The sequence below is a fragment of the Pseudoliparis swirei genome, chromosome 17, assembly GCF_029220125.1.
Source record: "Pseudoliparis swirei isolate HS2019 ecotype Mariana Trench chromosome 17, NWPU_hadal_v1, whole genome shotgun sequence".
Taxonomy (NCBI): Eukaryota; Metazoa; Chordata; class Actinopteri; order Perciformes; family Liparidae; genus Pseudoliparis; species Pseudoliparis swirei.
In genome coordinates this window covers 13,568,512-13,584,798 of record NC_079404.1, presented here as the reverse complement: position 1 = coordinate 13,584,798, position 16,287 = coordinate 13,568,512, and the positions used below count along the sequence as shown (strand labels likewise).

At 41.9% G+C, this 16,287-nt stretch overlaps 1 protein-coding gene across 7 annotated transcripts in view; it reads right to left on the bottom strand.

Moving 5' to 3' along the window:
- Positions 1 to 16,287, bottom strand: part of marchf8 (membrane-associated ring finger (C3HC4) 8) — a 57,131-nt gene that overhangs the window by 13,005 nt on the left and 27,839 nt on the right. For 4 of the 7 annotated variants that reach the window (XM_056435202.1, XM_056435203.1, XM_056435205.1 and 1 more), the window contains exon 3: positions 1,473 to 1,523. In XM_056435202.1, the coding sequence (XP_056291177.1) occupies positions 1,473 to 1,523 (51 nt within the window). Of the gene's footprint in view, positions 1 to 1,472; positions 1,524 to 9,116; positions 9,538 to 16,287 lie in introns of those variants that run through there. The other 3 variants (XM_056435204.1, XM_056435207.1, XM_056435208.1) reach the window with 1 other exon arrangement.

Below are 16,287 nucleotides of genomic sequence, written 5' to 3'. Positions count from 1 at the left end.
TCTAGCAATTCAAACCAGTAAGTCTTTCCAGTCACACGCTGACTCAGTATCTTTAACCGGTTGACTTTTCTTTCTAGAGAACAATTAAAACAGATTTGAAACCTTCCAGTCAGTGGTATTTCCCTTTAGGAAAGAGCAGGAAACAGCAGCTGGCAGGCAGATTGCTTATTAATTAGAGCTGTCAAATTTAAGAGCCTTGTTCATACTTCATGTCTATCCATTACACACATTTGTTACAGGAATGCCGATCTAGGTTGAACATTTAATGACAATACAAGGTATCCAGAAAAAACGCTGACGGACTAAATTCACCCTTCCATTTACGGATACGATATCTGGCCTTTTAATCTCTCAGCCATCACGTGTGTGTGTGTGTGTGTGTGTGTGTGTGTGTGTTTGTGTGTGTGTTTGTGTGTTCGTATGCGTGTGCAGAAAGCAAGGACACCAAGAGAAACTTTTATCATCCAGATGTTTCAGATGTGACGATACCTCAATCATTACCATCACATATTCAGTCTCACTTGAACAATATAACTGGATATAATATACATTTGAAATAAGTTTGAAATAACCAGGTGTCCCAAGCCACTCTGAAGCATCCATATCTGAGCAAGGCACGTTGAAAATGATCAGTTTCAGCTATTTTAAGCCGCATTGAACCATCCGGCCACAGCAGCTCCAGACTGACACTGCTGTCTCTGCAGACTCCAAACAAAACCATGTTGGAAACCATTTCACAAATAGCTAGACAATCTGTGAAATATTAGTTTTTTCTTACTGATTTTGGGGTTTGTTTCTTTTTGGTTTTCCTATCAAATCAGTGAGAGATGAGATAAGAGGAACTTTTATTGATTCCCTGAGGGGAAATTCAGGTGTTGCAACCACACATGGACCAAAAAAACTATAGCTAAATAGAGAAGAGTGACAAATAATAATTAGAACGCTTATAATATAACTATGTAAAATAAATGAAACTCAGAGATGCAGATACACATAGAAAATGTATCGTATCCAAGAATGACCGACGAAGGGATGAAGGGACCTTGACACGCGTTAGTAAAAGTAAAGGGAGCTCAGGTGAACAAGGGTTGAAACCCTGGAGTCACATTCGATGCAGGATGTAGGTTTGCCTGAGATAGCGAAGACGAGTAGGGAGGAAGTACGGGAAGAAATAGAGAAAGACAAGAGTCACAGAGAAACATGACAGTCAAAGTGAGCCGAGGTGTAAAGCCACATCTGTTCTCTGGAGGTGGATCAGAGGGGCAGCTCTGATTGAGGAAATTCAAGGTTATCTTTTCAGGCCATCTACCAGCTACTCTCACTCCCCTGCATGTCTGTCGGTCTGTCATCCAATCTCTGCCTTCCTTCACGGCTTCACTCCACCGCCGCCCTCCTGTCTTCTCTCTCTGTGGCGGAGGAAGGCGATACATCATTTATTTTTTTCCTCCCCCATTTATGTGTGCTTTTCTCACCTTTGATATATTGCTGGACCGACTGGCAGAATGACCCAGAGGCTTTTCATTCTGTAAAAGAGGAGAAGAGAGGCAATTCAAGTGGGTGCAAAAACAAAATTCAGACACAGATAACAAACCATCATCAGAACTGACATCGGCTGCATGTTTTCTCTCGACATTACACTGAATTTGTAGTGAGTGTTTGCTGTATTTGACCATTTGAAACAGAATGAACACTCACAGGAAACGTTTGCAAATGTTACTTTTGACCAACACACCAACTGGAGCCATGCTGCTAGCATAGACACAATAACAAGCAGATTGAAGTAATAATGCAACAGTATTTAATGTTGCAAATATGGTAATATGAATGACAAAATCCTGTGACACGCTATAGCAGAAATAAGACGGATGCATTAACAAACACAGCAAAGTTGCATGTCTCTGCAGCTGAGTCTGAGCTGTTTGGCATCTTAAGCTAATCAAGTTTTTCTGGCGCAAGACTAAAGGAGGACACGGCGATTATATCACACATCTGTCCAAACCCCGTATCAAATGGTGTCACACAATTTGTATCATTACCCAGGGAACCAAACAGGCCAACTCCGCACAGTCCAGCTCTGTTCCGAGGCCGGAAATGACCCTCGATTCCCACTCCGTGTTCTCTGCTTGCATCCAACACACAGATAAACGGCCACTGTTTTAAAGCCTTGGTTCCTTAATGATGATTAATCAATCATGGTTACATAATGCAGAGTTCACACTGGGTCCGACAGGGTTGTGGTGCTTTGGACATGAACACGTCTATCTAGTGTTCCCATACAGTAGAAGCATGACCAGATTAAACAGTTTGGGCCAAAGATTTCCTCCAAGCTTCCATCAGTGCACAGAGTAGAAAACACATGGCGGCATTATTATACAACAGGTATTCCTATTAATTCATGCTACAAACTGTCAATATGTCAAGTGTGTTGGTTTAATGGTGCAAGATATGAGATTGGGAGCATTTTTAGCTTTCACCAGCTCTCAACATGGAGAAGGTTAACGGTGCTAACAGCGGTAACAATGGCAGAATAACTTTCCCCAAGATGTCAAGAAGCAGCTTAAGTGTCAACTCTGCCATCCTTGTCCAAAGAAAAAGTAAATTAACCATGCCATAACGCACACACACACGCGCACACATGCAGTGATGAGTTGCCATGGTGATGGAGGACCACTGTGTGTGCCTCTCCATCACACTCTGCTTTCCCCTGCTTACTTCCATCTCACTTAAGTCTGGAGGACATTTAAACACAGAGCCACGTTGATAAAACAATAGTTTGAATATGTTTTTTGAGATCTGGATAGTCTTTGCATAAAAACATACATACATTTATTTTACACGACTGATCAACAATCATCTGGTTTTACTGGAAGCAAAGGGCTATGAATTTGCAGCGACGTGTAATTGAACAAACATCCGGCATCTCTTGGGCTTAACTTCCAAAACTCCGACAGCAAACTAGTCCGAGAAAAGGTTTCCATTATCGGATGAGGCAAAGAGATGACATTTCGCAGAGGAAACGCAACATTCAGAAAAAACATCCAACTGCAATTTCCTGTCACACAGCCATCTGCAAGTGTGTGGTTATTATCTTTAATCTCAAACTTTATTCATTTTCTGTTTTATTCTGCTCACGCACTTCCTGGCTGATGCAATGACCCACACTGAAGGCTCACAGTCGCATGCAAAAGTACGGCACCGAGGACAGAATAAAAGCCTTTTACAGCTTCTGCAGATATAACTCTCCTCCTGTAGTGGATTAAAGTGAAGTTCTTCTCCATCTCCATGTCATTATTTATTCAATATCATTATTTATTCAATGTCTTCAATAATGTCATAACATGATAAATACAGGTCTCAATGGGTGCAATTGGTGCAGCATATCAGATAGAGGATACACATTTCAATGTTTTTGTTCAGGAGATGACAGACGGGGATAACGAACCCTTTCCCTTAATCCGTCCATCTTGGCCAACAATGGAGTAAGGGGTGTAAGACTGAGGGGTTTCTGAGAAACAGCAAGGCCACAAATGGACCGATGACTTTCATAGACAGCAGTGATCAGAGCAGGGAGGCTGCAGATAAATGACAAACCATGAGAAAGAAAAGAGATCAACACCATTTCTCTAAAAATGCTCCCAAACTGCATTACTCGTACAAGCTCTGGGTGTCATCTTCACGACTGGCATGGCTGGAGACTATAAAGGGCCTCATTCTCTGGGCTCATGCATAATTCTGATAAAGAAGGGTTCAGGTTTCACACACCACTGTCAGTCTTTCTCCACCTCCTTTGTGGGTCTGTGTGCAGCCCCAGCCTTTCAACACAACTTTAAGACTGGACTGGAGGCGTGTAAGAAAATGAAGCTCAGGAGAGTACGACGATGACAATGGAGAGGTCATATTCAGTGGGACGGCTGCGTCTCTCAGTGCTCTGTTCTCGGCCCACAAGGGCTCAGCTTGCCTTCATGCAAAAATCTCAAAAGATAAAACCTTTGGAAAAAGACGCCTTTCAAAAGAGGCACGGTTAAATTCCCAATATCCTCAACATACTTTTAAATATTAGAGTTGAATTCCACAACTGAGCAGTCTTAGATGAAGACATCACAGATTGGGTAGGAGACAATATGGGCTCAAGCTCAGTTGTTTAATAAAGCAGGAATACCACATGTTGTGGTTCCAGCTTCTTAAATGTAAATATGTGTTGCCTTTCTCTGTTGGCTAACACTGAACATTGAATAGCTTTTGGTTGTCAATGCTTTCTTAAAACTCATGCGTCTTTGGAACAGCTTATATAGATGTATATCTATAACTAGATGTAACTAACAATTACTTTTATTACAGATTGATGTAACTGTTGATTAATCAATTCTTCCTTTAGTTTATAAAATGTTCGAAAATAGAAAAAAAGCCCAATTTGATATATTGTCATAGTTTCTTTTCTCTGACCAATGGCCTCAATTCCAAAGATGTTCAACTTATCAAATATGAAAAAGACATAATCAAATCCTTACATTTAAGAATGTTTGGCAATTGATTACATTTTCTATAATCAGTATGATATATCTGACTATATACACGCAAACACGAAATGCAAACACAAAGAGTAGACATGATTCTTCAATAAAATGCAGATGTAGGACTGATTGTGAAAACACTAAAAAGAGCCATGAAGTAAGAAATGTTGCGATAAGATTCCTCTTCCTGGTTTCTGCACCATCACATCGCAGCGTCATGCCAGAGGCGGAGCATGAAGACACGTTTGTGTTTGAGGTTCAAAACTACCCAGAACTCAAACCTGAGGCTGCAGTTCTTACGGCACTATCTGAGATTGTCTACACCAACAAGCGTTTCTGTCCCAACACAGACAAGAGAAGGGATTTCCCACCATCAGGGTCACAAATGAGAGCTACGACTGAGTCTAGCATCCTTTCACCCGGAACATTTTTTCGTCATAATGGATTGAGACAGTTTTTTAAAACAACAGCTTCTTTCTGTGCGTCCCAGACACTGACAGTTGTTGAATTTGGCACCCTGTTGAAAAAAGAGACAAAGAATTCACTTCATAATCTTCTGCCATAAATAGCTAACATCGTAACAAGATTAAGAGGGAGCGACTGAGAGATTGTAGGAAAATAGAGAGAGCAAGACACAAACTGTCAAGTACGAGACAGAGGACCAAATGAATGATGGCGTTCAGGCAGTGGTGATGAGGTGACTGTCGACGGAATTTCATCAGTGAAATTAATGGACGGAAGTTTGTGCGTGTGTGTCTCTTTTTTCTTCTTTGTTCTTTCTTTGTAAATTCATTACAATTCAAAATGACCTTTAAAAGCTGCCTGGTTCCTCATTCAACAAAAGTGGTGCAGTTTCTCAGTTATCATAGTGCAATGTACAGCAGTTTACACCTCCGTCTTTGACAGCTTAAGCTACCCAGCATTCCTTATTAATACAATAGTCCACTACACATTTGCCCCCCCACTGCTCCACTGAGAGGGTGCCTCTATTTCTATGAACAATAAGTCAACTTGGAATGTGCTGCGGTAGTATTAAAAATGCTAAAATGAACGTTAACCAGATTTAAAAGGAACATAGAAAGTGCTGATATCTTCAAATAAATAAAAGAAACATTCACACATATAAACATAGATAAACTTCAAGTCTTAATTCAAAAGGAGCAAGAATAATCCTAACCCGTTTTGAGGGATGTCTGCTTTCTGAAATTGTAAAGTAGATGAAGGAAGTGTCAACTTTATGTGAGCTTTCACTAAACGGCTTTACAGTCAGACTTTTATGTCAGTCGAACACAACCGTATGCATTGATGCATTGATGCACTCGGGACTCCTAGTCGTCAATATCATTCTTAAGAGCACCATGGCTATGATAATTGAGCGGAAACAACAGCAAGCTAAAGCAGACAACCATAACCGTCTTGTTTTCACCATGAAGCTTAAGATAAACAGACATTAAACTGACAGCTTGTTATCTGCAGGTGTGACAGAAAGCCAGTGGCAGACTGCACAATGGGTGTCTGAATAGCTATCCCTGAAATAAATGGCATCAGCAACCATGATCTGCTTAGGGCTGATCATTCTGCCAAATGCAGGTAAAAAAACGAAGCCATCCTATTTAAAAAGTTGCTGCAGACAAGCCGGCAGAACATTTCCTTCACAGAGAGAGATAACAGATTCCTCCTCGTGGTCTCGGCTCCTCAGATAAATCTCTCTCAAATCACATGAATCTAATGCCAGCGATGTCAAGTAGGCCATTATAAAAACACACAGCTGGCATGCGCACAAATGCACACAGAGATATTTGCATTGCCTAGCTCCTCCCTCCTCAGACACACATCCTTAAAGCAAAAGCAATATCAAACATCCGGACAAGAAGAATCCCATCTGGAAAGGAAGTTGGCCTTCATGTGGTTTCCTACCTCTGTTAATGTCCTGCAGGAGTGTGCAGCTGGGTGAGAGATTGTCAGCAGATGAGAAATCTCAACCATGCAAAGCAATAACAACAAGTGGAGAGCTCTGCTAAAACACAGACGTCTACCCGGACCTAGAAGAACCGTCTTGCTAAACAGATGTCAAGCACTTTAGAAAGTTTAGTTTCCAAAAAAAGCCATTGTCGTCTTATTTGAGGGTGAAATCTTTTTATAGGAGAGGCATTAATTAGCTCAATAGAAACTACAACCTCACACAGCATCTCTCTGTGTGGGTTATAAAACCACATCAAACTGAGATATGACGTAAAGTGAGACTGCCGGGGTAACAGCACTTGTGTGCCTTTGTGTGTGTGTGTGAATGACCATGTCTGTCCATTCTCTTATGGGCAGGATGTGATCTTGTGGTTTCTCCTCTTCCTTATCCTCCTTTTCCTCCTTCTCCTCCTCCCCCTCATCTTTCTTCATCTCGGTCATAATTACATCAGTGTGTCCAAACAGGAAATTAAAGAAAAGAGACAGTGAGCATCAAATTTAGAGCAGGACCATGTGGATGGTGTCTTATCCTGGCTGTGCATCTTATTACGGCAGCGTTATAGATGTAATACCAGAGTCTCGTTCAACAATAATGAGAGCTACAGAAAGAAAGTATCAGAGGAACATGAAGGAAAAGTCAAATATGACAGTAACAATAGGGTATTGCTTTATAAAGAGAGCCAAAGATATGCAGGAGTATTTTTGTGACTCACATTTCCTCACTCGCTGCACTTGGAGTGAAGCCCTCCCTCCCCATGACATAAGTTGTTATTTATGACTTGTGAAATAGTTAAGCTACAGATAATTAGTTCAGCACAGTGCCTCTGAATTAGCTCTGTTATTAGTGTGTGAACCATCAGTTCCCTGGTGAGATAATCCTTCAATCTTAGAAACAAAGACAAGCCTACAGATGGGCTAAGAGCAAAGGACAAGAGAGGAAGGGGTGAATTACTGACAAAAATTAATATCAAGTGCCTGGTATAAAACACAAATTCAGTACTTCATTTGAAAAGAGACTTGCAGTCCTAACAGCTTCATTATCGCTAGCAGCAGGTGCTTAAAGAAGCACCGGCTTGTGATATAAAACACCCAATCTGAAGTGTAACATTTGAAACAAGTTTCTCTTTAAAAAATAAAATAAAGAACAAATTCAGTATCTAGCCTGCTGAATACTAATTGAAGGAGTTCTCCTCACTCCATACTGTTGAATGTGCCCAGGGGTTTTGAAAGCAAGCTCTTTCTGAGGAAAATAAGAAGATGAAGAAGAAAACAACGCTGTTATCAGAGGTGCTGTTTGGGCATGATGCAAAATAACCAACTTATGAGTGAAACTATCATTGCGCTGCCACACACTCCTGTGTGCAAGTGCCATGGAGGTCCTCTCCCGTCCCTTCTTGCCTGCTCTTCCTCATTTCTCCCCCTGTCCCCTCCTCCTCCCCCTCCCATCTCCAACAGGTTTTTAAGCCCCTGCTGTGACATGTGACTGACTGCATTAATCTCCCCCTCCCTCCCCCCCAGCTGCAGATTTGACACAAAGCCCTGTGATTTGGTGCATCAGATGATGTGATATGCTAAGCGATAGACCGCGAGGGGACATATATTTACATCAGGTAACTCTGCCACTGAGGCCTTGTGTGCACCCATTAGCAGCGATCACACTGCACAGAGAAGACCGCTCTCTTTAGCCTTTCAAACCAGAAGTAAAGTTGGGTGAGCGAAGAGAAAAAAAAAAAAACTAAGGATGACAGGGCAGAGGGGTTACCGAGTTCATGTGCTGAATGCAACCAGATATAGTCTTTCACCATATCCAGTATTTGTGTGACAGCACATAGACAGCCATCAAAGATTATTGCAAAAAACAAAAAACATGCAACTATGTTTGCAGTAAAGTCACAATGATAATGCTCATGGGCCATTAAAGTCATATACAGTATTTATGTGCACCCCCACTCATCCTGAACAAAGGGCACAGGCACCAGAGAAAGTGGGTCAACCTGTCACACTGAAGAGATGGCAGATGCTCCTCTGACCCGCACAAACAAACATGTACAGTATAGTACCATTGTGCATGCACATGTGTGACTGTAGAACAATACATACAGGGTTCAGACAACCCGAGAGATAACGCTGAAGAGACCAAAACCCATGCAGCTGAGAATAAAAACAAGCCCTCCCAGACGTTCCTGTGATACCACTTCTGCTCGACTGGATGGAGAGATGGGCCATTTCTTAATGTCGCTGCTCATTTTGCTCTCCATTGATCCACTCCTCACTCTCACACAGACAAACCCAAATGGACAAAACCACACATTCCTGGCAACTCTTTCATCTCTTGTCTACTGCAGTAGAAGCGCTCAGCCATCACCGCAGAGACAGAAGGCCTCACCATAACAACTACTCAATGGAAATTGCAATGAGTCACCTTTCCTTTAAATACAATTATGCATACATGCCTTATGTATGACTGACAATGGCTGTAGATAGTACATAAAGCTAAGTGTTGTATTTAATGTAATGATGTAGAGTGTACACCCTGCAGCATTGGACATATTCACAACAATGACAACATCTGCAGCATCAGCACCATCAACAAACAGACAAACATCCACAAAAGCAACAGCGTAAAGAACAAGACATCTGTACCTGAATCTTCATTTTCCAACAGGAATTCATGTCTGGATCCTGAAGTCCCCTCTTCCACACACACACACACACACTCAAACATACAGCATACCCTCACTCAGACAATGGTTCCTCAGGGCGGTTGCATGCCCCCTCTGTAAATCCTCGAGGTGAGCAGAGACGGTGACGGAGAAAGAAAGCTAGTGAGAGAAAGAGAGAGAGAGAAAGAGCTCTGCAAATACAGAAGTGGAGCACCGGCAACAATGTCAGCCGTCACCGTGGCGACTGCAGCTTCGATGGCACAGTGCGGAAACAAAGACAGACAGAGGAGAAGATAGGAGAGAGATGGCAGAGGAAGGGAGAGCAAGCGGCTGCCCTACATTTTCTTCACACAAACAGACACACAACGCAGAGGCAGAGCTGCTGCATGTCCAGGCTTGCTCTTCCCCTCAGCTGCACACAAACATACATGAACACACACACAGGCAATCCAGGACTGTAATCCCATTGGCCGAGCATCCACTTCCTCCAGCTGATCTTGGTGAAATGTGGGGGAGGGGCAAACTGTTGAATCATTCATGAGAGGGTGGTGGTGTCCTTTAAATAGACTCCCTCTGCTCTGCAAACTGAGCTTAACCTTAAAGTATCTTCCTCTAACTCTACTTAAGCCTGTCCTGTAACTACCCCTCCCCCCCCCCCCACACACACACACACAAACTCACCTCTTTGACGTCTGCCAGCAACCGGGTTATCAGTATTTGAAAACAAGGCACCTGCAGCATTCACTGTTCACCGACTCCATCAACAAAGAGTCAGGGACCAAACCTCTTATAAAACACGAGCATTGTCCACCAATCAGAGAGGCCGTTACTGCTGGTTACACCAATCCCCAGCAGGCACAGAGGAATGAGATGACAGAGGGTCATTTATTAGACACCTCCTCACAGCTGTAGTCAAGGGTGCAGAATAACAGCATCATCACTACTAAGCAATACGACAGGCCTACTACTAAAGTCTACTAATAAACAGCTATATGGGTTAGAATGATGATGCTTGTTTGTTCTGAGTGGAAAGCGATAATGAGATGGTACGAACTTTTGATGGATAGGATAATGGAGGGCAGAGATAAACAATCATCAAACACGGTGTGTTAATAGCAACCATTCATCACCAGCAGGTCACGTACAGCATTAACGGGCATTTGAAGAATCCCTTCAGACCCCTAAGACTCAACATTGGGTTACTGTCGACTATAAATGCTGCGTTTAATTTATTTGAACAAATCTGATATAAAATGTACTAAATAATTAAAATGATATAATATTGATTAGACACTTATATTCAAACCATGGATGCTCAGGGCTTAAAGAGGAAAGTTATGTTAGAAGTGAGGCTTAATGTTCTCCATCTACACTATAAGGACAGGTCAGGTTCTTTCCCTAGGCCGCTGAGCACTTTACTTCCATTGAGTAACACTGCGTGATGGCTTTAGCCTCTAAATACAGTCTTACAGCAAGTCCAAGGCCTTGGCCCGTGGACTTTGGACTGCCAACACAAAGACATGTTTTTACTCCATTTATTGTACAGTTCTTTTATGCCATCTGCAGATACCAATTTTACATACTTATCAAGCTCAATAAAACGGTTTAGAAAATACTATGCACATTTGATTGGAAGATTGAAGTACTTTAAACGTACCAACAGTGTAATAGTTCAACTGATGTTATTGAAATGCCGTTTAGTTTTCACTTTAACTGTACAATGTATCTTGTTGATAATTCATCTGTACTTATATTTCAGTAACATCTTCAATGAAGGACCTTTACATTTATATTGCAGTATTAATATTTTTACTTGAGAAAAGAGACCTGAATATTTGTTCCACAACTGCTTATTGTTTCTCTTCCAATGCCAATACCTCATTTTGGGATATCTGCAGATAGATACTTCGCAATAGGACAGCAAAGCTCTCTTTACCCAGCGGCCCTAATCTCTGCAGAAAAACGGATATGATTCAGCCATCAAAGAACGCAAATGTGTGCAAAGAACAGATTGTTCAGAGGTGAAGAAACAACTGCAGATGATGCAAGTGCATCTTTCTGGTTGCTCAGCCAGCTAAGAGCTCCCTCACATTAACGACACATAATGAGCTGGTGATCTTCCAGCACAGGATGACAGTAACACTGCGGGGATTTCTAATGTAAAGCGAAGCGAAAAGTTGGGTTATAGAAAACAGTTGTGGGACTGATTATAGGACCCGTCAGAAGATGTAAATCCCAGCCGATGTATTGATGCCGGATCGAGTACAAAGCAGGAAAGAGTGTCCATACAAAGTCAGAGAGACACGAGAAGAGGTGATATATTGGAGAGTTGGATGGAGTGGTAAAGATAGAAATTAAAAGGCAAAGTGTGAAGGGAGAGACAAAGAAGAAGGAGAAAACTGAGTGAGAAACATGTAAAATATCCCACTGGGCGTGAAATTGCCCCATAACCGCCTTTTCAGTTCATATTCAAATACAGTCATGCATACTGATGATTACAACACGAAAGCTTGTCGGCCTTCTGTACATTTTAATCACACCTAACCCACGGAAATGAAGAAGGCGAGAGATGGTCCGTGAGAAAAAGCAAAGACAAAAATCAAAGATAAACTCTTAATAAAATACTTATAATAATAATGTGTATTTTCCATGTTTAATATTACGTAAAATGTTGAATAAATACACAGGGATCCTTTGCTGCTCATCTGCTGTAACTGTATGCAACACTTTGATCTGGGGCTTTGCTTTTCATTTACATATCTTTGTAATGCAGTGGAGGATGGTTTCTGAGCCTCTTGTATTCACGGTACAGAGTCTTCAGACCAGAATACGCAAGCGCAAACATTAAGTGGGCCATCATTGCGGCAACAACACAATGCCGCCAATTCAACAGAACAAAATATCAAACGGCCGACAGTAGTAGCGTTATTGATTTGTGGCTTTCCTCACAGCACACTGGCCTCTCGCCCAAATATCTCACATATCTCTCAATTTTGACACCCGATGGAACAAATCTATCTGGACCTGTGTAAGCCGATCGAGATTTGTGTAAAGGGGTTTTGAGCAAATGTGACCATCTAGAGGCGGTCAGGTGTGTGTGTGTGTGTGTGTGGGGGGTACTATTAAGTGACCTATTTCTGGGAGCTACACTTTCTCAGGCTATTTCTGGCTGGGTAGGCGACAGAACTATGGAGACCTATGAACCCAATCACTGTGCCAGACACAATTCAGACACACTGGTGACAAACAGTAACACACAGATGTGGAAGGGAATCCTTACAACACTGAGGTGAGGTGCCAATGAAAACATTTAAAGTAGATGATTCATTCAACAAAATGAAGGAGTAGGTGGAAGCTGCTATTACAACGCACAACACAAAGATGAATTATGATTGATTACCGATTTGGCCACAACAACAACAACAACGTTTGAAGTCCAGAAATAACTTCAGGATTAAGCTGGTTACAAAGCTACATGGCTTAATCATGAGGTGCATAAACAAATCCAGTAGTTTTGCTCTGAATAAAATGAACTTGACTTGATTGGGACAACAGGTGGAATCATGAGTTTAGTTCCCGCAAAGCCCAAAAAAGTAAACGCAGTTTATCAGCCCTTGAGTAGGTCACATCTACTGTAATTAAGTATTTGTTTCAGCGTGGGAGGAGATCTGGATGTACAGGATGTAAAGGGAAGTTGAAGTCGACAAGGTGCGGTAGGTCGGAGGGCCAACACGGCATCAACATCTGGTCATGATGAAAAACAATATGCATAATTAGTTCGGCGTTAAAATCAATGTCGATTCCTTTGTTCAGTTCAGTACAAGTAGCAGTGTGTTGTAATGTTCAAGGACTAGGGATGAGAGTCTCTCACCTCCAGGTTTGGACTCAAATAAGTCTGAGCTGCAGCTTTTACGTCAGTCATGTTTCATTTAATTCATCTGGAGTCCAATCGGTCCAATCCGAGGAAAATGAACGCAGTGTTCTTCTCTCAGAGAGCAATCAGCAAAGGTCAGTCGTGATGCTGAGTCTTTCCACAGTCCCCGAGTGTTTTACCAGCTGCAGACTTCATACAGAGAACAAACAGCTCTGTGTCACTAATGAGTGACTCACTGGCATGGCATGGAGCTCGACACACTGCACTTAAAAGACATGTGGTGATAGAATGTGTCACAGCGTCTTATCAGAGCAGTTGTAGTGCAATACAACCGAGCAGAGGCTGCATGCGACTGGACTTTGATATCTCAAAGAAACTAAACTGAAGAGGATCAGACTGTGGGAAGTTGAAGCACACTCTCATATGTAACACAATCCTGTTTATCACACACACACACACACACAGTCAAGTAGGAGGGGCGCAAGTCTGTAAACTGAAGACATTCAAGACCTTTTCTGACCTTTGGAGAAGCGAGTCGTACTGCGAACTAGAGCACATATGGAAGATAAAGCACCACAAAAACACACACGCAAACAAACTTTAACACAAACATACTTTAACACAGAGACAGACACACACACACACACACACACACCTCTTCTGCCAGCAACCAGGTTTATCAGCGTTTGAAAAAACAACAACAGACAGAAGCACCGACTCCATCAGTCTCCACATCAGCACGCGGGGGCCGACGATAACTTTCTAAATTAGATGAGTAATCCTCCGGTGCATTAGGTCCTATGTGGAGCACGGGACATCTGCAGAGCCTGGCGACAGAGGTAGACCCTGTACAACACTCTTAGTAGCGTGGATCAATGAATTCTAAATGCTTCCTAAGTTGCAGCAAAGGGTTAATTGGTATGATGAGAATCTCTCAAACTCAATTAAACCTCCACGTTGGGAGTGTGCGTTTGATCAGAGGAGTCATCAAAATCTGTTTAGATGTAGAGAGCTGCTCGCTGGCAAATCACACTGTGACAGAAGAGCAGATATTCAAATTAATAACTGAATGACTACAGTTTACTAAGTATTTCTTACCGACTAAAGATAATAATCAGCAGGCCGTTTGGCTTTAGCTCCGTCTCCTATAAACATCTGCAGCCTGATAAACATGATTGCAATTGCTATCCTGTATTTTTCAAATAAGAAGCAATAGCAGTTTCATGTCTCCATTTTTCAATTTCCCAGACCTCATCACCTTTGCAGGAAAGGTTTTTCAAAGGCTGTCTGAAAGTGATTCATATACTCCGTCCAGCCTTTTCTTCCAAAACCTTTTGATCTATCGTTGGTGCTGAACTTTTGCTATAAATGTGCATCACAAGAGGAATGACCTTAGTGTACAGATATAGTAAAAAAAAAAAAGAAACTAGCTATGACATCATCCATCATCCCCCGCTGTTTAACAGATGGTGCCCCAATACAGGACAGGTGGAGAAGTCTGCATTGCAAATATAAGGATTGGGATATTTTTTTTAAACACATGCACACACACTCGGAATACAATAACATTCTCTTCGACCATAACTGCACTTTTATTTTTCCTGCGCTTCAAAAGATCGGATACGGATTTGGGGATGTAAGCAGCTTCCCAGCAGCAGTCGACCGCTAAGCGTGGAGCTCTTGGCCCTCGAACATGTCAGGGGTGACAAAGCTCCCTCACCCGAAACACAACAATTAAGTTAAACTGTTGAATCTCTGAACAGAAACAAACTACAAAGAGGAAGCATAAATAATTCCTGTGCTAACATTCGACACTCCTCAGACTGCAGCTTACAGAAACTACTCAGACAGTTTATTTTCTTTCCAACTCAGCTTGTTTGTAGCCTTAGATGCTTTGACGTTCTGTATACCAGTGAGCTACAACTCTATTCACGCCTACACTACAGCTACCTGAGCCAAGTTACCTTGGATTTACACATCCTCTTCCGCGTCCATGTACGAATGATGAATGATGAATGTGTCCCACACCCACCTACTCTTATTGCCATTTTTAAGGTCTGGCCTCATTTGGCTTCCAGATAAATATGGTACGTATTTAAAGACGAGTCATCTTACATGCCTCATGCCTGCAGTTCAGTGAAAAGGTATGTTTCATTTTGAATGTTTAAAAAAGCTCAAAAAATCAGTAGCGTAAACTGGGGAACTAAAATATTGGGATTTAAGTGCAGTTATAGCTCGTCAATACAAAAACCCTACATGTCAGATTAAAGTTTGAAGAGGAAACGGGTCACATCTTGGCAAACATCTTTGAGGCTGCAGCACAGCTTGGAGGGAGGCTTCAAGAACCAGTGTTGCGATGCATTAAAGCGATTTCTTGGTTCAAGGGCCGAGGGACAGAGAGCTGCTCCAAGTGCAGATACAGCGTTTGCTCTACTGCCCTCTGCTGACACAAACTACAAATAGATAACTTTTATTGTGGACAGAAGAAGGAGGTATTATTTTACGGGTCAATATTCACAACAAGACTGATACAATTTGGAACTAATGAAGAACATTGATATAAAAAGGTCTGATACCGGTATTTTAGTTTTTTTATGGACAGTTGAGTTTTTAATTTGATGGAGAGTTGTCCCTCTTCTTCTACATATACTATTGTATACCTTTTATCTGTTGAATGGTGCAAGTGACTTTTGGTTATCCTACATTAGCATTTAAAAGGAAATACTTAACGGAAAGTGTTGGAATTAAAACAGTCTATTAAACCGGTTGCCAAAAAGTTAATAGGAAATATATTTTTTTATTAAGATTTTATGAGTTCATAAGATAATAATGTTCAAGGTGAGGCTAGTTGGGACTTGCTTGGGATCATTTTTAGGACACTAATAGATGACGGTCAAAAGGATGAGAGGCGCATCATCGCAGCTTGAAACAAAACAAAGATTTGAAACCATTGAGTGTCTCAAACTCTCCTTTTCCCCCTGGAGGATTGTTTCAACTGTTTCAGCCACAATGTCACACTCCTTAAATGCCTCCTTGACCACTGCGACTCACATTAAGTAAAGGGCAGTGCAGAGCCACAGCTTACATGCAGCTGAATACGTTAGTTCCTTGGGCCATCAAGGTTGTCTCTGTGAACGATACCTGCCCAGCATATCGACCCGAGAACTATGAAGCCTCACATTATCCACTTCACCTCCGGGTTGTGAGGACCGAGACAGAGAGAGAGAGATGGAGGAAGGTGTGCAGAGGAGCAGACTGCATTTTATAGCCGGTCTTT